Source organism: Oncorhynchus tshawytscha, linkage group LG34, assembly GCF_018296145.1.
Source record: "Oncorhynchus tshawytscha isolate Ot180627B linkage group LG34, Otsh_v2.0, whole genome shotgun sequence".
Classification (NCBI taxonomy): Eukaryota; Metazoa; Chordata; class Actinopteri; order Salmoniformes; family Salmonidae; genus Oncorhynchus; species Oncorhynchus tshawytscha.
Window position 1 is genome coordinate 1,894,661 of NC_056462.1, and position 24,237 is coordinate 1,918,897.

Genomic DNA, 24,237 nt, shown 5'->3' on the forward strand with positions numbered 1-24,237 from the left:
AGCACTTTTTGCCAGGCCTGTCTGGTCCAGCAACGGTGGGTTTGTGCCCGTAGGTGACGTTGTTGCCGGTGATGTCTGGTGAGGACCTGCCTTACAACAGGCCTACAAGCCCTCAGTCCAGCCTCTCTCAGCCTATTGCGGACAGTCTGAGCACTGATGGAGGGATTGTGCATTCCTGGTGTAACTCAGGCAGTTGTTGCCATCCTGTACCTGTCCCGCAGGTGTGATGTTAGGATGTACCAATCCTGTGCAGGTGTTGTTGCACGTGGTCTGCCACTGCGAGGACGATCAGCTGTCCGTCCTGTCTCCTTGTAGCGCTGTCTTAGGCGTCTCACAGTGCGGACATTGCAATTTATTGCCCTGGCCACATCTGCAGTCCTCATGCCTCCTTGCAGAATGCCTAAGGCACATTCATGCTGATGAGCAGGGACCCTGGGCATCTTTCTTTTGGTGTTTTTCAGAGTCAGTAGAAAGGCCTCTTTAGTGTCCTAAGTTTTCATAACTGTGACCTAAATTGCTGTTGTAAGCTGTTAGTGTCAACCACCGTTCCACAGGTGCATGTTCATTAATTGTTTATGGTTCATTGAACAAACATGGGAAACAAGTTTAAACCCTTTACAATGAGGATCTGTGAAGTTATTTGGATTTTTACGAATTATCTTTGAAAGTCAGGGTCCTTTTTTTGCTGAGTTTATATTACACTGACTATACCAACCTTCCTAATATTGAGTTCCACAGGGATGGTGGCCCATGTTGACTCCAATGTTTCCCGCAGTTGTGTCAAGTTCACTGGATGTCCTTTGGGTGGTGGACCATTCTTGATACATACAGTCAACTGTTGTGCATGAAAAACCCAGCAGGGTTGCAGTTCTTGACACGAACTGGTGCGCATGACACCTACTACCATACCCTGTTCAAAGGCACTTGCATTTTGTGTCTTGCCCATTCACCCTCTGAATGGCACACATACAATCCATGTCTGACTTGTCAAGGCTTAAAACTCCTTCTTTAAGCTGTCTCCTCCCCTCCACACTGATTTGAAGTGAATTTAGCAAGTGACATTAATAAGGGATCGTGGCTTTTACCTGGTCAGTCTATGTAATGGAAATGTTTTAATGTTTAAACATTATGTTCATTTTGTATACTGTGTGAGTCAAAGTCAGCAGCTTGGTACAAAAAAAAGGCTTCTTCAGGTTTGTCCCTGTAGAACAACCCATTATGATTCTAGGTAAAAACATTTTGCCCACAAAGAACCCTCTTAAAGCTGTTTTTTCCATGGAGACTGTTTTGGAGAACCCCCCTGATTGAAAAGTGTTCCATTTTATATATAGAATAAAGGCTTCCAAAATGGTTCTTTGTGGGTGAAAGGGTTTTTACCTAGAACCATAAAGGGTTCAGCTACTTCAACTGAACAGGCACAATGTCTACATGAATGACTGTGTTAGTACACATGAGCTCTTCCCCTTTCAGACGAGCTGGGAAAGTGTTTTTGTGTTGGGATCAAATAAACGTAGGTGTTGGGCGCTACACATTTTTGGCAGATGAGTAACTCGCCAGCGAGGCACGTTGGGACACACGGATAAAAGTCGACCATTATGACTACCATTGAAATGGTCATAAATGTTCTGCGTTGGTAAATTTAACAAACACATTTTGTGGTTTTGAAATTAAAACCACATGCTTTTGCTGACTAGCCTTACAGTCATGTGATGATTATATTTCTGGGAACGACCTTGGCACGCTTTAATGTTCGACCGAAAGGGAGGGGTATGTTTTTTAAATAAAAAAAGTCAACAGCTTGCCATTTGAAAAGGTCAGAAAAGCGTCAGAACATAAAGTGCAGCGCGTGAAATATTGAGCCGAACAGGTTTACTCTCACAGGATGTCCGCGACCCACGACAAGCGGATGCTTCGGAATGGCCCTGCTCTTTGACCTCTGACCGACACTGGAGCTGGAAGACTCACACTGTGAGGGGCTTAGAGGGACTTTTTACGACGCACACCAAAGAAATGAGCAGCCCTGGGGTTACTGCACTGTCTCTGGATGACCCAGACCTGATCTCCATCTCATACGGAGAAGGGCACCACCATCCCGTTCTTGCCACCCCCTCCCCCCCCAGACCCCCTCCCTGACTGAGACGCATTCCATCCCAATAGGCGTTTACTTAAGTCAGTCCTTGTGGAAAAAGAGAGGGGGCTACTGACCTACCTACCGCTCTAAATCGTTATTAGGAAGGCTTGGAAAAACACAGATGAGACGTTAACCAATTAAACAAAATGGCGCGGCTGCCGGATGTCCATTATGGCCAACTGTAAAAATTGTCTCAAAGGTGGGGTCATTTCCTGACATTTCGCTCATGTTTATGCCCTTGGAAACTAACTATTAACTTTTTAAATTAGTGGCACTTTCAGTTGATGTACATAGTTAGCATAGGCCTGTGCTGATTTTTTGTTGTTGAAAGATGACTAGCTGTGAAATTAGAGGCCTATCAGTCGATATGTAGTCTGTGTACTGTATTTTGGACAACCTGTTGGCTTGACGAAGCCAAGGAGTCTGTATAAGAGCTCCATAAGCGATAAGGGAAAGGGTCTGACTTTAGCTCCATCTGTAAAATGCTGGAACAAAAAGAAAGGTAGCTTAAGAGGTTCATAAAGAGATTGCATCTGGTATCTAATTAACTGACTCTAAAAAGTTTGAAATCATGCCCAGGTTGGCAAGGAGCACCAACATTTATCAAACTTCAAGACCTCAGGTACGTTCTGACGTGTACAGTGTACCTTTTTGGTCTGAAGCTGTTAGAGACCCGATATCACTCTGTTTACTTAGCTAGACTCGAGTGTCCATTGCTGTTTATCAGCTACATGTTTTATTGATATCAATGACCCAGGCTCTATCAGTGATTATGTGTTGTAGAGGGATGAGACTAAATCCCAAATACTCCCCCAAAACAAAAATACTTCTTAGCTCATAAAGAAAGTCAGGATGTTTTTCCAAACAATGTAAATATGGAGCATAAAGTAGTTATCTAAAAGCAAGTGCTACAAGACGAGCACCGGTAGCCTCAGTGACATGAACAAATGACTGCTCTTGCGCCAGTCATGGATCATTTGACATTGTGTGTCATTTGACAGTTTCCACAAACCCTCATCACCCCCTCTTCATTTTTGTCAACATGACTGCGGGTGTTTTTAGTGACCTGGAGTGACCCCGGAATACCAGATGCAGACTTGTGTAAATAACACTCCGGCATTCCCACTCGGAAAGTGGCAGCCACGGCGACAAGGCCGGAATTCGTTTACAGGGATCAGCTGAGACCCATTAGGTTTCACTTGAGCAGAAACAGACGTGAGAGCAACCGTCGCAGAACCTCTCCTCCATCATATCACAAAGAAAACCCCCGCCAGCCCGTAAATGTGAGACGTGAAAAGTGACCTGTAGTCCGTCTCTGAAGTCACTATCAAAATATAATTATCCAAAAGGAACACTACAGTAGGCCTACAAACTAACATTTATTTTCGCTAGGTAATTATTTGTATTTGTTTTTATTGCAGATGTATTTTGCGATAAGGTCTTGTTTCCATTTCTGTCTGTTTGAAATGGTTTTGGATTTTCCAGATTTTGTTGCATTAATCAGTGATAAGATTACTCTAGTTGTAAGCAGTTAATTGAAGGTAATTTCATTGAAATGCCATTGATTGTTATGAGGCAGATTGTGTTGAGGTATGAGGTATGTAAACAGAGCATACAGTATAACACAGATTTCTTGGAAACGTGGAAATAGTAGGAACGCAAACCACCCGATAAGAATCTGAGAAACAAGCGAAGATGTGATTGCAGCAAATTAAATGATGAATAATTTCTGAATATTTAATCTAACATGGATTTAGTTACATATAGTACATGAGGGTATTGACGTGAACCTGTGTGTGTATGTATTCACGAATACTATCGCTACGTGCTCAAATAGTCACAACAAGAGATCAAGGGAAAGGGTCCATTTCCATTTAGAATCCATGTTTCAAATGGGACAATCGGGTGTTGCAGTCTAACATGACAAAAGGTTGCACCAGAATGTCCATATGTCAAAATGTCCTTTAACTCTTATGTAACCTTGTTAAGGGGAATTTAATTATGAGGGTAATATCCACTTGTTGTTGCCCATTTGCTAACGGAACTGCACTATGCAGTCAGTGTGCGTTCATCACCAGTACCCCCATGCTCTGGTACGTTGACGTTTTTTCGACCAAGATGTCCAACAATTTTGACAATGCTTGATGGATGACTGTGTGCAACCACTTCAAATGAGTCCTAGAGCATGAAGAAACCAATGTGATCATTCCCTTGGCGAGTTGGATCATCTCATTTGAGGAACGTACTGTCCTTTTCCCTCACAGAACTGGACCATTTGTGACCACAAGAATGAATTAGCTAAACATTTTGGAAAGATGCATTTTCATGGGATCGCATGTACTGTTTTGCTGTAATGGTTGGGCGTTCCTAATGTCAGAATACGGTCTATATTGAAAGGGGAGTTGCTTTATATTGAAGAGAACTTTCCATACTTTCCATCCACAACGCAGCTTGCTTAGGCTTTTTAACCATGGCTAAAAGTGGTTTCCCCTGCCATTTTTACTGTGTTTTTAAAATTCCAATGGCAAAAGTAGCAGTTTTATAATACACTTTACCATCCAAGTTTACACTTTTTAATAGAGCCAGGCAAAATGTACCTTTATCCAAATGCCTGAGTATTTCATTAGGAACAAATAGAAATGGATTTAAAAAGACCCTGTGTCTTCATGTCTGCAAGACTTACTTTTAATGCAAACTTGGGGAATGAATCATTATTCATTATTTAGCACCTATGGACCAAAGCAAGGCACGACATTAAAGGATAAAGAAGGTCTTTGTCTCACCCGGCATGGGATACATTGACATTTGAAACATTGATATTGTTCCAAAAGGAGATTACCATCCTCCTGGTCCACAGTACAATAACAACGTTTGATATAGAGTTGTAATACATCATTGATTTCAACTCCATTTGACTACATGAAGACATTTTTCGTACCTCTCAAAGTCAGTGGAGAACATTGTCTGTAGATAAACCACAAAAATGAATTCCACTTGCTTTCTAGTATAAAGATAGCATAGACCTTTAGGTGAATAGCCCAAATTCCTAGCCTTAATACATCACACAGCTTCTTTGCATTGACTTACAGTACAGAACATTTCATTTTACCTTCATCCACCGTGCCAAGAGGAGGGTGTGCCAACTTGGAATTGTGCTTGGATGGAACAAGCCCAAGGCACTGCACATTATACCTGCAGAGTCCTGCTGGGAGCAGCAGAAAGAGACCAGGCATTAGCCTTAACCTATTTGGGAGACACGCCGCTGCACATGAACTAAATGATGGCCTCCTGTAAACGCTGAAGGCATTTCCCAAACCTTGATGAGACGACCTCCAAAGTCCCTACGAGCTAATTGTTTGATATTTTGGTCTTGTTTTTAAAAGAGGTAGGATGGTAGCTATGATTCTCTAAACAACAATTAAGTACCGTTTGCTTGCATTTACCATTTTATTTTCGACAATAAATGAAATCCAATTAAGTTGACTTTGTTTGTCTAATTACGATGTTTGGTTAGTTGGTCATCAACCCTGATTCTGTAGTGCTGTAGTGCAGGCTTTTGTTCCAACCAAGAACACACTTGAAATAGCACAGAACAAAATCAAGGTTAGTGTTAAGTTCAAGGTTGTGTAACCTTTATTTAACTAGGCAAGTCAGTTAAGATCAAATTCTTATTTACAATGACGGCCAACCCTGGCCAAACCCGGGGTAGGCCCACACAAAAACCTGCACCGGGGTTGGTAACCACTAGTCAAGGTAAGCAGCACCATTGTGATCGGTGTTCACTAGGCTGTGGTAGGCCTGCTTCTCTCCAACTGGTGTTCAAACAAACCTTATGACTATGATCAGAACATTGGACTTATATTCAAATCCAAGGAATTACTGTACAATACATGGACATCATAATCATGTTTAGATCACGATGGCCCCAACCAAACACTTTCCCTGACACTATCCTTCAGTAGACCCTAGTTGCCCTCTCAAGATGACATAACCATTTTACAGAAAGCTCTGGACGCATGTTGTTATCTTAATCCCACTCCAATTTGCTTACCGCCCAAATAGGTCCACAGACGATGCAATCTCAACCACACTGCACACTGCCCTAACCCATCTGGACAAGAGGAATACCTATGTGAGAATGCTGTTCATCGACTACAGCTCGGCATTCAACACCATAGTACCCTCCAAGCTCGTCATCAAGCTCGAGACCCTGGGTCTCGACCCCGCCCTGTGCAACTGGGTACTGGACTTCCTGACGGGCCGCCCCCAGGTGGTGAGGGTAGGCAACAACATCTCCACCCCGCTGATCCTCAACACTGGGGCCCCACAAGGGTGCGTTCTGAGCCCTCTCCTGTACTCCCTGTTCACCCATGGCTGCGTGGCCACGCACGCCTCCAACTCAATCATCAAGTTTGCGGACGACACAACAGTGGTAGGCTTGATTACCAACAACGACGAGACGGCCTACAGGGAGGAGGTGAGGGCCCTCGGAGTGTGGTGTCAGGAAAATAACCTCACACTCAACGTCAACAAAACTAAGGAGATGATTGTGGACTTCAGGAAACAGCAGAGGGAACACCCCCCTATCCACATCGATGGAACAGTAGTGGAGAGGGTAGTAAGTTTTAAGTTCCTCGGCATTCACATCACAGACAAACTGAATTGGTCCACTCACACAGACAGCATCGTGAAGAAGGCGCAGCAGCGCCTCTTCAACCTCAGGAGGCTGAAGAAATTTGGCTTGTCACCAAAAGCACTCACAAACTTCTACAGATGCACAATCGAGAGCATCCTGGCGGGCTGTATCACTGCCTGGTACGGCAACTGCTCCGCCCACAACCGTAAGGCTCTCCAGAGGGTAGTGAGGTCTGCACAACGCATCACCGGGGGCAAACTACCTGCCCTCCAGGACACCTACACCACCCGATGTTACAGGAAGGCCATAAAGATCATCAAGGACAACAACCACCCGAGCCACTGCCTGTTCACCCCGCTATCATCCAGAAGGCGAGGTCAGTACAGGTGCATCAAAGCTGGGACCGAGAGACTGAAAAACAGCTTCTATCTCAAGGCCATCAGACTGTTTAACAGCCACCACTAACATTGAGTGGCTGCTGCCAACACACTGACTCAACTCCAGCCACTTTAATAATGGGAATTGATGGGAAATGATGTAGAATATATCACTAGCCACTTTAAACAATGCTACCTAATATAATGTTTACTTACGTATACATATGAGATGAATAATGTAGGGTATATACTGTACTCTATATCATCTACTGCATCCTTATGTAATACATGTATCACTAGCCACTTTGTTTACATACTCATCTAATATGTATATACTGTACTCGATACCATCTACTGTATCTTGCCTAAGCTGCTCTGTACCATCACTCATTCATATATCTTTATGTACATATTCTTTATAACCTTACACTGTGTATAAGACAGTAGTTTTTTTGTTGTTGGAATTGTTAGTTAGATTACTTGTTGGATTATTACTGCATTGTCGGAACTAGAAGCACAAGCATTTCGCTACACTCGCATTAACATCTGCTAACCATGTGTATGTGACAAATAAAATTGGATTTGATTTGATTTGACTTAATCCATTCCATGTTGACGACTGTGTCTGAATTTTAGGGCTGCTCAAAATCGAAAATAACAAGTGACAAACTTACTCAGTCTCAAGACAATGGGGCTTTCTTCCATTCGCCTTATTCTCAAAGGGAGAATTATGATCTGTTGCGTAAAGCACGCCTCAGTCACACTCCAATGGAAAGTATCTCTGTTCTTAAACAATATATTAAAGAACGAGTGGACATAGTTCAGCAGAAACCCGATCTCGCTGCTAGCGAGGCAGGAATCTTGAGGTATTGTTTGTATTTCTGTAGATGGTGTGGCGAGGGAACATGCAAAAACAAAAAAAGCCATGGTTCACTTTGGGTCTCTCGTCTTAGGAGAGAACACTTGTCGTCTTTAAAGATTCCAAACTCTCCTAACCTCATTGATATCTCAACCACTCCTTGTCAATTTAGAGTGGAAGTGATACAGTATTGTGAGTATGTGAGAAAAGTGAGTAACAGTACTGTACATCAAATACTTTTACAAATCAATACTTTATAGGAGGAAGTTCACGTCAGGGGAAGTAGACGAGGGAATACTTTCTTCTGGTCCTTTGAAAACCTTTTGTTTACAGGCAACTGTTATTAGTAGCTACTATCACTCTGTAGCTAAAGCTGAAATATTAGTTAAAAAGACTTCTCGGTCAAATGCTAATTACATAAGTGCTCTGTTTGTTACATTGTCACAAGAGGCTTCCCAAACAGCTCGCAACTGGTTCTATCAAAACACAATTAGCGCCCACAAACATTGCAGCTAGCTCATTGTAACAATAGCACATACAGTAGCACACACTTTTCTACTATTTAACAGCCTTGTCTGAGGGCCAAACTGGGGCCTCAAAGAAAGTATATGCTACATTTGTATTGGTAAAGCACCCAGGTCTTGTGCATTTGATGCCTGCAGATACTCTAAGAGAGAGAGAACAGTGAAAGAGTGAAATGAGTGCCACATGAAGCTAAAGCTAGCTACGCTCTCAGCCCCATTATAAGCCACTCTTCAGGCCTGTGAAGCCCCAACACTCTCTCTCCTCCTCCCCCTCTCTCCTTCTTCCTCTACCCACATCTGGGTCGGCGGCCCTAATTGTTTGATACCTCTCTCCCGCCAACCTCCCAGTGCAGCCAAAGCACTAATAGGCCCTTCAAAGACCGTAGAGGCCTCAGAGTCTCGTTAGCATGGACTAACCAATGGGAAATTTCATTGGTCAGCGGTTCTGAACTCATGCCGCTCGCCACCTGGGTTTTTTCCATCACTGGCACGGGGGTGTGGTGTGTGTCGACGAGGGGTGGATTGGGAAAGGCAAGCTGTCGAATGTATGAGAACGGTTCTGGGAACAACCACTCACTGCATAGGTCCTATGCTCAGATATGTGTGTGTGTGTGTGTGTGTGTGTGTGTGGGGGGTTAAGAAAGTCTCCAGATAGGTCTCTTCATCCGTTGACATGTACATTGGCTTCAGAAAGTATTCACAACCCTCAAATTTTTCCACATTTTGTTGTGTTACAAATTGGGATTACAATGCATTTCATTTATCATTGTTTTAACATTTTTATTTTATTCATGGAAATTAATGTCTTGATTAGATAAGTATTCAACCCACTGAGTCAATGCATGTTAGAAAAACCTTTGGCTGGCCTCCCGAGTGGTGCAGTGGTCTAAGGCACTGCACCACAGTGCTTGAGGCGTCACTACAGACCCTGGTTAGATTCTGGGCTGTGTCGCAGCCAGCCGTGACTGGGAGACCCATGTGGCGGGGGGAACAATTGGCCCAGCATCGTCCGGGTTAGGGGAGGATGTGGTTGGTCGGGATGTCCTTGTCCCATCGCGCTATAGCGACTCCTATGGGGGGCCGGGCGCAATGCACGCTGACACCGTCACCAGTTGTATGGCGTTTCCTCCGACACATTGGTGCGGCTGGCTTCTGGGTTAAGCGAGCAGTGTGTCAAGAAGCAGTGTGGCTTGGCAGGGTTGTGTTTCAGAGGACCATGACCCTTAACCTTCGGGAGCGATGGGACAAGACCGTAACTAGAGATTGGATATCACAAAAAAGGGGTAAAAATAAAATGTGCGATTACAGCTGCCAACGTCTTTCTGGGTAAGACTAAGAGCCTGTGCACACCTGCATTGTACAATATTTGCCCATTTTTCATTAAATTATTCAAGCTCTGTCAAGTTGGTTGTTGATCATTGCTAGACTGCCATTTAAGTCTTGCTGTCTTGATTTAAGTCAAAACTGTAACTAAGTCACTCAGGAACATTCAACATCGTCTTGGTAGGCAACTCGTGTATTTTTGTCTTTGTGTTTTCGGTGAATTTGTCTCCCAGTGTCTGCTGGAAAGCAGACTGAACGAAGTTTCTCTAGGATTTTGCCTGTGCTTAGCTCTATTCCGTTTCTTTTTATCCTACAAAACTCTCTAGTCCATACCGATGAAAAACATACCCATAACATGATGCAGCCACCACCATGCTTGAAAATATGAAGAGTGGTACTCAGTGATGTGTAGGATTTGCCACAAACATAACTGTATTCAGTAGATTTCTTTGTACACACACTTCCTTTTCATTCTGTCATTTGTTAGTATTGTGGAGTAACTACAATGTTGTTGATTCATCCTCAGTTTTCTTATCACCATTGGCCTCACGGTGAAATCCTTAAGCGGATTCCTTCCTCTCTGGCAACTGAATAAGGGATATTCAATGTCTTTGAATTTTTTAACCACCTACCAATAGGTGCCCTTTGCGAACCATTGGAAAACCTCCCTGGTTGTGGTGGTCGAATCTGTGCTTGAAATTCACTACTCGATTGAGGGACCTTACATGCACTGCATATGTGGGGTACAGAGATGAGGTAGTTATTTAAAAATCATGTTAAACACTATTATTGCACACAGTGTCCATGCAACTTATGTGACTTGTTAAGCACATTTTTTACTCCTGAACTTATTTAGGCTTGCCATAACAAGACATTTCAGCTTTTGTAAACTTTTCTAAGAAACATAATTCCACTTTGACATTATGGGCTATTGTGTGTACTGTAGATCAGTGGCACAAAATCTCAATATAAATCCATTTTAAATTCAGGCTGTAATAACAAAATGTGGAAAAAGTAAAGGGTTGTGAATACTTTCTGAAGACACTGTACAGTGCAGAGCACTGACCTTATACTTTTGCTACGTACTGCACCATCAGACAACCATTAAATCGACTCAACTAGACTGTCAACCATAGTCAGAGAGCAGCGTAATTTAGCTACACTAGACATGTATAAACAGTGGTCTCTCTACTATAGCTTGATAGATTGATGGCTCACGTCTGTTGCTTCATAGCAAAGAGTGGGGTTGGAAAAACCTGACCCCAAGATGTTTGATCTCCATGGACCTCCAGATGCACCCAGAGACAATAATGGATGTCCTCTTTGTTCTTTTTTTGGGTGTGGAAGAGAGCGAGAGAGAGAGAGAGCCGAAAGAGAACCAGGCCCTACGGTTGGCCCGTAAGGACTGGTTCGTCGGTGTCACCCTCCCTATGGTGTGACACAGACAGTCATTTGAACCGGAGCTTGGGGGCTTGGGGGTGTAAATCTCCCTCTAGGGCCAGTCTTGACATTCTATTCCCAGATGAGGGCCTCCCCTGCTGGGTGATCCCGCCACATGGGGGCCAGGCATCCACAGCCAGATTCATCCGTCACTGGGGGAGCAGCTGTCAAGAGAACACCCAGGATTGAACACCTGCCTCAAGGGGACCTCACCTCTCAGCTAGCCCCCGCTCCTGGCCTCAGCCCCCTCTAGTAAAGCCTGGGAGTCGGGCAACTCCACAGTGGAGGGTGGGAGGCAAAGTCAGCCAAACTCGGCACGTCCGACATTCACGTTAAGACACGTTCACTTGGTGCTCAATCCATTAGGCCGGCGTAGAGAAACGGACAGTTTGTGGTAAGTTACCGCAAAGCCACACATTCTGTAGACCCAAGGCAAAAGAGATCAATATGAATCTTCAGATTTCACCTATTTTGATCTTAAAACGATCCAAAATCAAAGACTTGGGACTTAGAAGAGGGTAAATGATTTAAAAAGATTACAACTGCTATTCCACAGTGTGTGAAAAAAGCAAACCATCCTACTAAATATCACTTTAAAAAAAAATGTTTACCTTTATTTAACTAGGCAAGTCTGTTAAGAACAAATTGCTTATTTTCAATGACGGCCTAGGAACAGTGGGTTAACTGCCTGTTCAGGGGCAGAACAACAGATTTGTACCTTGTCAGCTCGGGGGTTTGAACTTGCAACCTTCCGGTTACTAGTCCAACGCTCTAACCACTAGGCTACGCTGCCGCCCCCTGGATCAGAATATATTATCTGAATCATTAAAAGAGACCAGGGTATTCAATACATCTGTTTTGTGCTCTAAAAAGAAGCTACATAATGAAGAACCCCCTCCATCTATTTGTACATCTGTTTTACATACGGTGGCCAACAAAAACATCACTGGGGTGATTAGATGCAAATGTGATGCTTCATCCATCCATCCATCCATCCACACACACCTCTCACTCCCTCTCCCAAACAGTCTTGTTCGAGAGTCCCTTTAGCAACATCTTTAAATTGGTCACAGCCGTATTTGCTGGGCTCATTGAACAAGTTGCCTCTACGCATGTTTTTTTCAGTGCCCCATACAACCTAATAAATTATTAGTATGAGATGGTAAACCAGCAAAACTGACCTCAGATCAGTGCTTAAGGGAAACTGCACCCCACGCGAGCGGCACACGCGAGGCGTATAGTAACAAACTATCTGGGCCCCCAGACACTTATTCAAGCTGGAAAATCCATCTAGCTTTAGTCAGTAGATAAAAAATGAAAAAAGGCCATGACTGCCCTGTGAAACACCGTGAACTCCAGCTCTAGCATGGGGCCTGTTCACTCTTTTCAAACTTCTCCAACTCGTATCCCGTCTGTGTTCATTTTCCTCAAGACTCCCAGGTACGGGCACTGCCACGCACTCTGGCATCCATCTCCCCACACTTGTCAAACATCTGAAAGCCATAGAGGGGATGTTCCACATGGTTTCGATAAGGACTGGAGGTGAGCTATGGTCACCGAGTGAAGCGCTCTCGACTGTTCTAATGATTTCTCCATGGTACTGTTGCCCTTCCTGAACAGGTTTCATGTCACCCGTTTTAATGATTAGAACAAATACTGTAAGTACACACTGTATTCAAATAAGGACAATGCTATGTTATCAATAAGGTTTAATACCTCCTTCATATCGAATATTTTACAAGTACTTGTAGGTGAAGTTAGTAACTGCGAGACGGTACATTTAAATCATGCACAACAATGAGATGTCATTCCAAGATTTTTTAAATTAATAAAAATGTATACAATGTTTCTCTCATTAATGCCTCAGTGATATAAGAACGCTACATCTTACTTTTACTCCACGCTCACAGAGTAAACATTTTCTTCTCAAGCTGTTTGTCAACCATGTTGCTTTTATTTGGTAGCTGGGGGAGGAGGAGAGAGAAAAAGACAAATGAAAGAAAACATTCAAATTTAGGAATGTGGCAAGCTCACAAATGAAGCACAAAGCATGTCCCGAATAACATATTTATATACGTCTTCAATGAGGGCAAAAGGGCTGAGGAAGGCCAACTTACAGATTTAAGGCAACGATGTTGACTCTTTGCCCAAATGCTTGAGTGTCTGGAGTTAAAGGGCCTAGCTTTGATTTATGACCGAGCAGACCCAATTTATTTTCCTCACTACAGTAGTGTTGAAAGACAGTAAACAGATTACAGGGTCTGCTGTAAATCTAGACTGTCATTTATCTGCGTTTAATGTGTTTTACCATTTTATATTCAATCCACTGCAGATGTGTACATTTTCAACAGTTTACTCAAGATTGTATTTTCTGAAGTCTATATGACAAAAGCTGATTCATATTGCACAGGGAAGTATTTCTACAGTATAGGGGACCATGTTGAATTAAAGTGTATGTCAATGTCTTCCCACAGGTAATGGAATAATTACATTTACATAGTTATGATTTAATACAACATATGACTAAGTGTAACGGATGTGAAACGCTAGATTAGTTGGTGGTGCGCGCTAAATAGTGTTTCAATCGGTGACGTCACTTGCTCTGAGACCTTGAAGTAGTGGTTCCCCTTGCAAGGGCCGCGGCTTTTGTGGAGCGATGGGTAACGATATTTCGTGGGTGACTGAGGGTCCCTGGTTCGCGCCCGGGTATGGGCGAGGGGACGGTCTAAAGTTATACTGTTACATAAGGTTGAAGATTTTCATAACTAGGGGGAAAAAGCTTGTTTAGAGTGATTAAATTGGTCACAGGGTGGCGCAGTGGTCTAAGGCACTGCATCTCAGTGCGAGGCGTCACTACAGGTTTGATTCCAGGCTGTATCACAACCGGCCGTGATTGGGAGTCCCATAGGGCGGCACACAATTGGCCCAGTGTCGTCTGGGTTTGGCCGGGGTAGGCCATCATTGCAAATAAGAATTTGTTCTTAACGGACTAGCCTAGTTAAATAAATAATAAAATGCAAGAGCTGAGGTGGCCATTTTGATTCCAAAGGCTGAGTAAAATATTCTATATGGTCTAGCCCCAAAAATTCACTCTAGTCGCCCGTGTTTGAAAACAAAGGCGTTAAGAGCCTGCAGTGTAACCATGTTTATTTTAGAATCGCCAGTAAAGTTAGTTTGGGGATATTTATTTTCCATAATCGTGACTTAACACATGTAGCCTTAGTGTCCAAACGATCTCTTTACGAAAGCTAGCCAGCTGCTTAGATGGCTGCATAATAAACAGAGCTAGACCCTGTTGAAGGCAACTCAAATTAATTATTTCCAAAATATACTTACAGTATGGAGGAAACAGTAATGAACAGTTTATGCTACATAACACTGTGTAGGCTACTCAAGAGGGGTATACCACAAAGCATGATTTTTATTTTTATTTAACCTTTATTTAGGATCAACGAGTTAGCCTGTTAACTTTGATAAACAAATAACTTTTTCAACTAATCAGAAAATCAATAGTTAATTTTAATTTGTTTTTGGTTGATGAGTCAAATTGATGATGCCTATTTAAAGCTGGTCTTTAAAAAAAAGTTATTTCAGATTATTTAGGCAAGTTAGCTGACTAACTCATTGATCCTGCTTTGTAGTATCTCTCTCTGTAGCCACATCACCTTTTGGATGCGGGCCCACAGAAAATTATATTTTCGTGTTTCACATTGTTAGAACATCTGATTTTAAAGTCTTTGTTGAACACTGACAAATGAGTCACACATTAAAAGTCTGTTGGCTTCCAAAAATAGAATACACGTTTAAAGGGTGAGGGCGGTCAACTGTTACTTGAAAACATTGAAAGAGGCAAGTCTGCTCTGTCTGCTCAAATATGTAGAGCTGTTATAACATTGTCAGATTTAGCGTTGGATTAAATATTTCACCACTGCTTTTTAATCGCGCTCCAGAAACCGAATCCTTATAAAACAACTTGTCACCCGGACTGTACACCCCCCTCAGTGAGTGTTCCTCCGCCAAATCCAAACGCAATCTAGATTTTGCAGCGGATGACTCAAGCCCCCCCCACCCCCACGAACCTTGAGACGTTACAGAGCTCAGTCGCTGAGAAAACAGACAATGCAGGACTTGTTTAGAAGCCAATGCATATTTCAATATCAAGCGAAGTAGTATGAAATCTAAGCCAGGTTAGAGTGCAGCTGTCTTGAATTTACCAACACGCATCCCCGTCCAACTAAACATCGGACCTGCATAATCATGAGCATGAACTGCTCGTGTCTGACGCAAGGAGATTGTTTTACTGTGCTCGGAAGGCAAGGCACCTCTGGGGAAGCTCGACCTCTTCTCAAATTACGATACGAGAGAGCAGACCAGTACTGACATTAGGCAGGTAACAGCGCATTTATGACAGTAGTGGGGGGATAAACAAGTGCTTAATAATACTAAGGCTGTTGGGCCTAGAATGTCTGATAACACAAGGATGAAAATAGGTTTTACATCTGCAAAGCATTTATCATAATTATAAAACCATCTAAAAAATCCATTAACAGTCCAATTTCCAGAAGAAATACCACAAGGTGAAAGTTTACCAAAACGGGCTTCCTCTCTGGTCTTGTCAGCTGACTGACAGACGTTGAAGGAGTGGTGATGGAACATCTCAGAGCTCTATATTCCTGTCCGGGTCCCCTGACTCGCTCAGCTACAGTATGTGCCGAGACATGCAGATGCTTGTTTTACCAGATCTCTCCATCGTCTGTGCTTCCCAAAGCCAAATACCCACCAAAATCACAAATATCAGCGAGCAGAGCTGTATAGTCCAAACCAGCCTGGCAGGAAGGAGTGACCCAGAACTGAGTCAATAAATAAGATGCCTATCATGGCCTATACTCAGAATGAGTATGAAGCCTGCACAGCTAGCCGACTAGCCACGCAAATGTTTATTATCCTTAATTAAGCTTCCTGATAAGGGCTCAGACCTCTACCGACACTTTTTGGGGGGATTAGTACCTGCCCAAGTGAAGCCGTGTCATATCGCCCTGCATTTTATTTATTGCTTTTGGAGCAAAGGAATGCGTGGGTGTTCAGATGGCCGTTATGGACAGTAAGGGACGCTTGGGTGGGCGCAAGGGAAAAATGGCTGAAAGTCATCAGACCTTATTAGACTTGGATGTCAGGGCCTATTACTTCTCCACGAGTCTTTCACCAGCAGTTTCTGATGCCATTTTATAGCCTCGACGTAAAATCGTGTGGAGTCTCATTTGAGTTGAAAATGAGTAAAAAAAACACATTGAAAAAGGCTCATTCAAAATCCTTACACTTTTTTCCAAAATGGGTTTCAAGGCCAAAAGCAGTTCCATATTTTCGCATCACAGTGGCCAAATGTATCGACAGTAAATCCAAATCAAATCAAATTTTATTTGTCACATACACATGGTTAGCAGATGTTAATGCGAGTGTAGCGAAATGCTTGTGCTTCTAGTTCCGACAATGCAGTAATAACGAACAAGTAATCTAACTAACAATTCCAAAAAAAACTACTGTCTTATACACAGTGTAAGGGGATAAAGAATATGTACATAAGGATATATGAATGAGTGATGGTACAGAGCAGCATAGGCAAGATACAGTAGCTGATATTGAGTACAGTATATACATATGAGATGAGTATGTAAACCAAGTGGCATAGTTAAAGTGGCTAGTGATACATGTATTACATAAGGATGCAGTCGATGATATAGAGTACAGTATCAACGTATGCATATGAGATGAATAATGTAGGGTAAGTAACATTATATAAGGTAGCATTGTTTAAAGTGGCTAGTGATATATTTACATCATTTCCCATCAATTCCCATGATTAAAGTGGCTGGAGTAGAGTCAGTGTCATTGACAGTGTGTTGGCAGTAGCCACTCAATGTTAGTGGTGGCTGTTTAACAGTCTGATGGCCTTGAGATAGAAGCTGTTTTTCAGTCTCTCGGTCCCAGCTTTGATGCACCTGTACTGACCTCGCCTTCTGGATGACAGCGGGGTGAACAGGCAGTGGCTCGGGTGGTTGATGTCCTTGATGATCTTTATGGCCTTCCTGTAGCATCGGGTGGTGTAGGTGTCCTGGAGGGCAGGTAGTTTGCCCCCGGTGATGCGTTGTGCAGACCTCACTACCCTCTGGAGAGCCTTACGGTTGAGGGTGGTGCAGTTGCCATACCAGGCGGTGATACAGCCCGCCAGGATGCTCTCGATTGTGCATCTGTAGAAGTTTGTGAGTGCTTTTGGTGACAAGCCGAATTTCTTCAGCCTCCTGAGGTTGAAGAGGCGCTGCTGCGCCTTCCTCACGATGCTGTCTGTGTGAGTGGACCAGTTCAGTTTGTCTGTGATGTGTATGCCGAGGAACTTAAAACTTACTACCCTCTCCACTACTGTTCCATCGATGTGGATAGGGGGGTGTTCCCTCTGCTGTTTCCTGAAGTCCACAATCATCTCCTTAGTTTTGTTGACGTTGAGTGTGAGGTTATTTTCCTGACACCACACTCCGAGGGCCCTCACCTCCTCCCTGTAGGCCGTCTCGTCGTTGTTGGTAATCAAGCCTACCACTGTTGTGTCGTCCGCAAACTTGATGATTGAGTTGGAGGCGTGCGTGGCCACGCAGCCATGGGTGAACAGGGAGTACAGGAGAGGGCTCAGAACGCACCCTTGTGGGGCCCCAGTGTTGAGGATCAGCGGGGTGGAGATGTTGTTGCCTACCCTCACCACCTGGGGGCGGCCCGTCAGGAAGTCCAGTACCCAGTTGCACAGGGCGGGGTCGAGACCCAGGGTCTCGAGCTTGATGACGAGCTTGGAGGGTACTATGGTGTTGAATGCCGAGCTGTAGTCGATGAACAGCATTCTCACATAGGTATTCCTCTTGTCCAGATGGGTTAGGGCAGTGTGCAGTGTGGTTGAGATTGCATCGTCTGTGGACGATGCATATGTTAATCTTGAGACAGAGGCTCTGAAGAAGTGTTTGGGTGCTTCAAGGATCTCTGGGGTAGTAAGAGACCCCTCATTACCACACTAGCTTTCACACCAGACCAAAGGTCTTTCAATAGATTCTTGCTCTCCAACCAAAAACAATTGATGCATCATCTCTGTCACTGTGACCAGAAAGTGAGGAAACAGCTGATCAACATTAAGGATGCTCTCAAGCCAAGCCAAGCAGAGGAGTGTTAGGTCCCCCGAGCTCCGACACCGTTTATGCTGCCTTGGAAAGAGAGAAGCATACTGTATCTTCATCTGGCACTTTCCTCATAGCTGTGAGGAGGAAAATTGACAAAGACCTCAAAAACAGGGAACGAGATCTAGTGTCATGGAAAACATGTTCTACTGTATAACCTCCAAGCAACGATACCAGCCTCTGAAGCTTGGGATTCTCACGTTGGACCTTTTCAGAGAGCCACAATCAAACCTAGTTTTTATTCCACCCTTTAAAAATGCAACTATTCTATTAGCCAGTGAATGGTTGCACTTTTTTTTGGGGGGGGTCTGGATTCCATTTGAAACTGATTAAAACAATTGTTTTGCATCAGACCTTCTCCAACACTGGGTTAAAGGAAACATTCAGGGTGGCCATGTGGAAAATGGGTTTGTGGAAGAATGTTGGATGGAACCAAAATGCTATTCGATTGTGATTCCAAGACATTTCTAAAGAGTGGGACTTCCAGTTTCTTAACAAGCATGATCCACCATGTGAAGAACAACAATAAAGGCTTATGGGGGTTTTGTTCTCCATGTGGTATCAATAGGTTTCTGAAATGTGATAGTTTAGTCTTATTTAGAATGTCCTAATTGCAGAGGGAGTCTGGAAAAATTATTGCTCCGTAAGAAAAACACATTTTCCATTTGGAATTGTTTAATTTATGAACCACATTAACAAATCAGTTCAACGATGAAAATGAATGAAGAGAAAGTCACAAACCATTGTGGAATTGAATCGTACACTAATAGTTGTTGAAGTTAGTTAGAACTTCCCCATAGAGCTAAAAGATAGCAGGACATTGTTTTACCTACTTAAAATGACCTTTGCTTATATACATTTTACAATTGAGAGAAAACACTTTTCATTTTGAAATGTTACACACACAAAACTGCCGTTAGTATCTATAGTACACAATCAGCGCACACATCAATATCAAAAGACTGGTCCCACACCAACTGCACTGGCTCTTTGTACAGCTGTTAATGACATTTCAAATACTGTAGGTATTTGAAATGTAGTAGTTCACAGAATATGGGCTCATGGTACTCTGACATAATTCAATTACAGAACAACAAGCATACTTGCCAAGTCAAAAAGCCATAGCCAACTGAAATAAAAATGCATTTCATTGTCTCTAGCATGCAAACATTTTTACGACCATACATTTGTTCATTAATTGTGGATTCAAACATCCACTAGTGTACAGAGTGCTGCGTTGTGCTATTGCAATGCAAACCAGAGTTCAGGCTTTTGCATACATAACTTTATTACAAAAGCAAGTTATGAAAATATTAAATGCACCACAATGCAAATCATTCATTGTACAAAGACATTTAATAAATGTCTGATTTCACCCATGCATCTGCATTGTATAATGTCCTTACTAATAGATGTGGCAGATGAACAGATCAACAGAATATTGTCCAAATGTTCAACATGAGCCAATATTGATTTGTAGATCCTTTATGTTGAGAAACTAATTGAATAGTGATGTTAAAATCAGATTTAAAATGAGCTTGAGAACCAAATTATTTAATGGTAGTATTTGGCATCTATCATACAATATTTTCCAAAGTCAATATCAAAAGTTCTGCAAGTCTACACCTGTATTTCTCCCTCCAGGAGGCTGCCAGCGTCTAGCCTGAAGACCCCCAGCCCAGTCTCTGAGACCACCGGGGAGGCGTTGGGGGTCCGCAGCGTGAGCACAGACAGCGAGGGAGAGAAACTGGGCGTCATGGCAGATGGGGTGAGCCCTGTGTTCCTGGCCAGGGGCGCGTAGGCGTACTTGGGGTAGGAGGGCCTCCGGGTCAGGGTGTGCATGCTGCTCAGGGGCATCCGGGGGGGCACAGCTCTGAGGCCTGGCTGCGCCACGCCCGTGATGAGGGGTGGTGGATGCATGAGACAGCAGGCTTCGGATGCCAGGCCCTCGTGGCCCCCCTGGAGGTCCTCGTCGGGCAGCAGGCTGATGTCGGTGAAGACTGAGGCCAGCGTGTGGTAGCGCGGCTCCCAGTCCAGCAGGTAGTCCCAGCCATAGCTGCCCCGGAGCTGCTCCTCCGGACACAACAGCGAGCTGAAGGAGCCGTCCACCGAGGCCTGGCTATCCGAGAGAGGGACATAGCCCCTCATGCTCTCCTCCATGTCTCTCACCCTGACCCGCGGCAGCATCCCCTCCCCCCCTCCCTCCTCTTTGAAGGTGTGGAGGCTCTCGGAGCTCTGCATCCCTGTGGCCAGACATGTGCTGGAGACCGTGGTTATGACCGTTCCTGGGTTTCCATCCTCTGAATGGCAGGAAAGCTGGTCCGAGTCCTTGGGCAAGCCAGAGTCAGGGACCCTTCTGCTCTTAGCCGAGTCGGCCCTCTTGCGGCACGGGTACTCATTGATCATCTTGATCTCATGGTCCTCAGCCGTCTCACCTTCTGCAGAGCCGCGGCCGCTTGAGTCAGAGTTCCGGATAGGGAGGGATATCTCCCTCTTCACTCGGATGGTGATGGGCGCCCTCAGCTCCCGCAAGCCGATGCCGTTGTGCTGTTGGGCACCGCCGGTCCTGCCGAACGTGCCGGTGTTTAGGTTGGCTGCGAGGGCAGCGGCCTTCTTGATGGCTGCCTCTTTGGTCTTGTACCGCAGAACAAGGGCCACGAAACTGACGAGTAGGAGAAGGAAGATGGCCAGCGACACGCCCAGAGTGACTGTCTGGACACCGAGGGCCACCCCGACCAGAGCTTCAGCCGAATTGGAGATATTGACTGTTACCAGGCTGGTGGTGGACCTGGAGTCCATTCTGGGACTGCTGGCTGTCACCAAGAGCTCCACCACGTCTTCGTTGGAAAAACGTCCTCTCTTGCGGTACACTGGGCCAGAGACGAACACTGCGCCTGTTGTTTTGTTGATGGAGAACAACTGTGAGGGGTTGACAAGGGAGTACTCCACCATGCCATCCAGGCCTCCGTCATGGTCCATGGCCATAACATGACCAACCGTCTGCCCCGCCTTGGCGTTCTCTGGGAGAATGAAACGGTACTGCCTCTGGGTGAAGACAGGACTGAATTCGTCTGCCCCTTCAATGGCCACCTGGACCCGCACGGTGGCCGCCTGTTCGCCTTTGTCCCTGGCCTCCACTATGAAGCAGTAGTCGCTCTCCCGCTCGAAGTCAAAGGTTTGCCGGGTGTGGATGTCCCCAGTGAGGCTGTCAATGGCAAAGGCCTCCTTCCTGTCAGGGCTGCCACTGCCGTAGTCCATGAAGCAGGAGGACATGATGGAGTAGGTGAGCTGGCCATAGGGCCCAGCATCTTGGTCGATGGCATGGACTGAACAGGTGGGGGTGAAGGCAGGAAGATTCTCTGGCACCGAGCAGTTGACTACGGGGAAGATAAAGTAGGGTGAGTTGTCATTCTCGTCCAACACCATAACAAAGACCACGGTGAAAGCTACTTTACGGTTTCCGGGTTCGCCCCCGTCGGAAGCCTGGACAGTCAGTGCGTACTTTGAGTCTTCCTCGTAGTCGAGACGGTGGTTGACCTCCAGGGCGCCGGTGTGGGGGTCTAACCTGAGGTGACCCTTGCTGTTGCCTGAGATGATGTCGTACCGGACCAGACCGTTGGTTCCGCGGTCAGGGTCCTGGGCGGTCACCTGAACCAACCTGGTCCCTGCTGGGCTGCTCTCACTGGCCTGAGCATGGTACTCTGCGCTGACAAAAGCTGGCACGTTGTCGTTGACATCCTCTACGGTCACCACCACGACCGCCGAGCTGTTGAGCGGAGGTGAGCCACGGTCAGAAACTATCACTGTCAAGATGTAGCCCTCAGTGGTTTCGCGGTCCAGGAGCTGGCACAGAACCAGACTCCCAGCAGTCCTCTGCTGACTCTCTGTTTCAACCGCACATACCTCTATACAGAACCTCCTGTCCTCGTTGCCACTGGCAATGACAAAGTCCAGGTGGGTGTTTTCGTACTCCCAGTCCAGGTCCTCTGCCCAGAGGGTCAGCAAGGTGGTGCCGACGGGGGTATCCTCAAGCGGGCTGACTGTGTAAGCGTCATGCTGGAAGAACGGGGTGTGGTCATTGGCATCCAGGACCACAATGTCCACGGAGGTGACTGTAGAGTGGACTGGGTCACCCCAGTCTCTGGCCTCCACCAGGAGCTGGATCACGTTACCGTTGGTGACATACTTCAAGGGCTTGTTGGTGAACACCGACCCTACAAGACAAATGGGTTTGGAGTTAGCCATCGTCTCCGATTTGAAAACAGTGAAAAACATCTTAGTGTTTTTAATCAACTGAAAGTGCTGCAGGTCCTTTAGATATCGCTTTATTCCTATGCAGAATTTAAAAGCGCATTCAAAATAAAAATGTTATAATTAGACAAACACTCAAACTGATCTATTTTAACATTGTCTAATGTGGGGTTTCAGCTGTCCACTCAGTCTACAGCTACCATGAGGGAGGCTTTACCATGCTGCCTGTCGATAACGCACAGCTCTCTAGCTGTTATTATGGTAAAGAACACCATATCAAATAGAGCAAAGTTGGTGGTTTGCCCCTTTAACCAGGAAAGTCCCTGGTGATTGAAACTTTTTTTTTTTATACAAGGGAGACCTGGCAACCTGTACAGTAGAATAATATCACTCACTACCTCATGAGTTGCAGCCATAGCTTAGTCTAGGAATCTGAGCGTAATTACATTTCTCCAGCCCCATTCCTCAGCTTTATAGCAAACCGAGTGGCGAGGCCGCCTTTTGACTGAAATCCAAATTCAGGATTGTGTCTCTAATGCTCTCTATAGAAGTGCATTCTGTAGGCTTTTTGCTGCAGTTTCTTTTGAAAATGTTTAACTATCTAATGAGTTTACTGATGTGAGCACAGTAAATTGAGACTGAAAACGAGCAAGATTGGTATTTTTCATTACATAGAATCGAGCACTACTGTATAGTCAATCAGTTTGGGATATCACCCGGCCTCCTGTAATATTGAAACTGATCTTGAAACACATAATTAACACAAGTTAAAACATGAGTGCTGGAAACATGAGGAAACACAAAAGAACGAGCGAGTATCTAGTTTCTGGTTCGAGTTAGGATTAAGACACGATTCTGAGAGGCTCAATTCTAATATTGACACCAATCAAAATTTCACTTCCCATTAGTTACTTGCACCACAAAACACGGAGAACACATTTCTCAGATGTTACTTTTGAGGGCCAGTGACATAAGGTGGCCCCCCCCCCAAAATATGTTTCAAGAAAAAAAAAAAAAAGTTTGGAGAATGTAGTATTCTCTTTTAGCCTCGTCGCGTTCAATTAGTCTTCTTCACTTGTTGGGTTGGGGAGGGCGAAGACTTTGCTTCCCGAGACTGGATATTACAGGACAGACCCGGCTCTGAAGCAGACCTCTATATTAGTGACCTCTCATCAGCAATCTCTCCCACTCACCCCTTCTTTTTTCTCTCCCCCCCTCCACTGCACTCCTTCACACATCCAAGCCCATAAAAAGAGAAAGGATGGATGGAGAAACTGATGCTACTGACAGTGTGAATACTCTGAATAACCCTTGATGTGTAGAACCATGCAGAACTGGGCATATACTTACTGTTGGCGCAAACCCCCATTTCTTGGCCAACATGTGTAAAATAAGCGTGTCGCGCCAGAAAAATGTGATTTTAAACAAGGGAATATAAAAGATTAATATGTAAACTGGGCTACCAGACAGTCTTAAGACGTGAACCTT

The 24,237-nt window shown here is 44.6% G+C and overlaps 1 protein-coding gene across 2 annotated transcripts in view; it reads right to left on the reverse strand.

The window, feature by feature from the left end:
• Positions 1-19,155: 19,155 nt before the first annotated feature.
• The window catches only part of dchs2 (dachsous cadherin-related 2), a 50,026-nt gene continuing 44,944 nt past the window's right edge, over positions 19,156-24,237 (reverse strand). The window contains exons 20-21 of one of the 2 annotated variants that reach the window (XM_024398425.2): positions 22,001-22,712; positions 21,613-21,875 (exon numbers count right to left, since the gene is read on the reverse strand). In XM_024398425.2, the coding sequence (XP_024254193.1) occupies positions 21,731-21,875; positions 22,001-22,712 (857 nt within the window). In that variant the 3' untranslated portion in view covers positions 21,613-21,730. Of the gene's footprint in view, positions 22,713-24,237 lie in introns of both variants that reach the window. The other variant, XM_024398424.2, reaches the window with a different exon arrangement.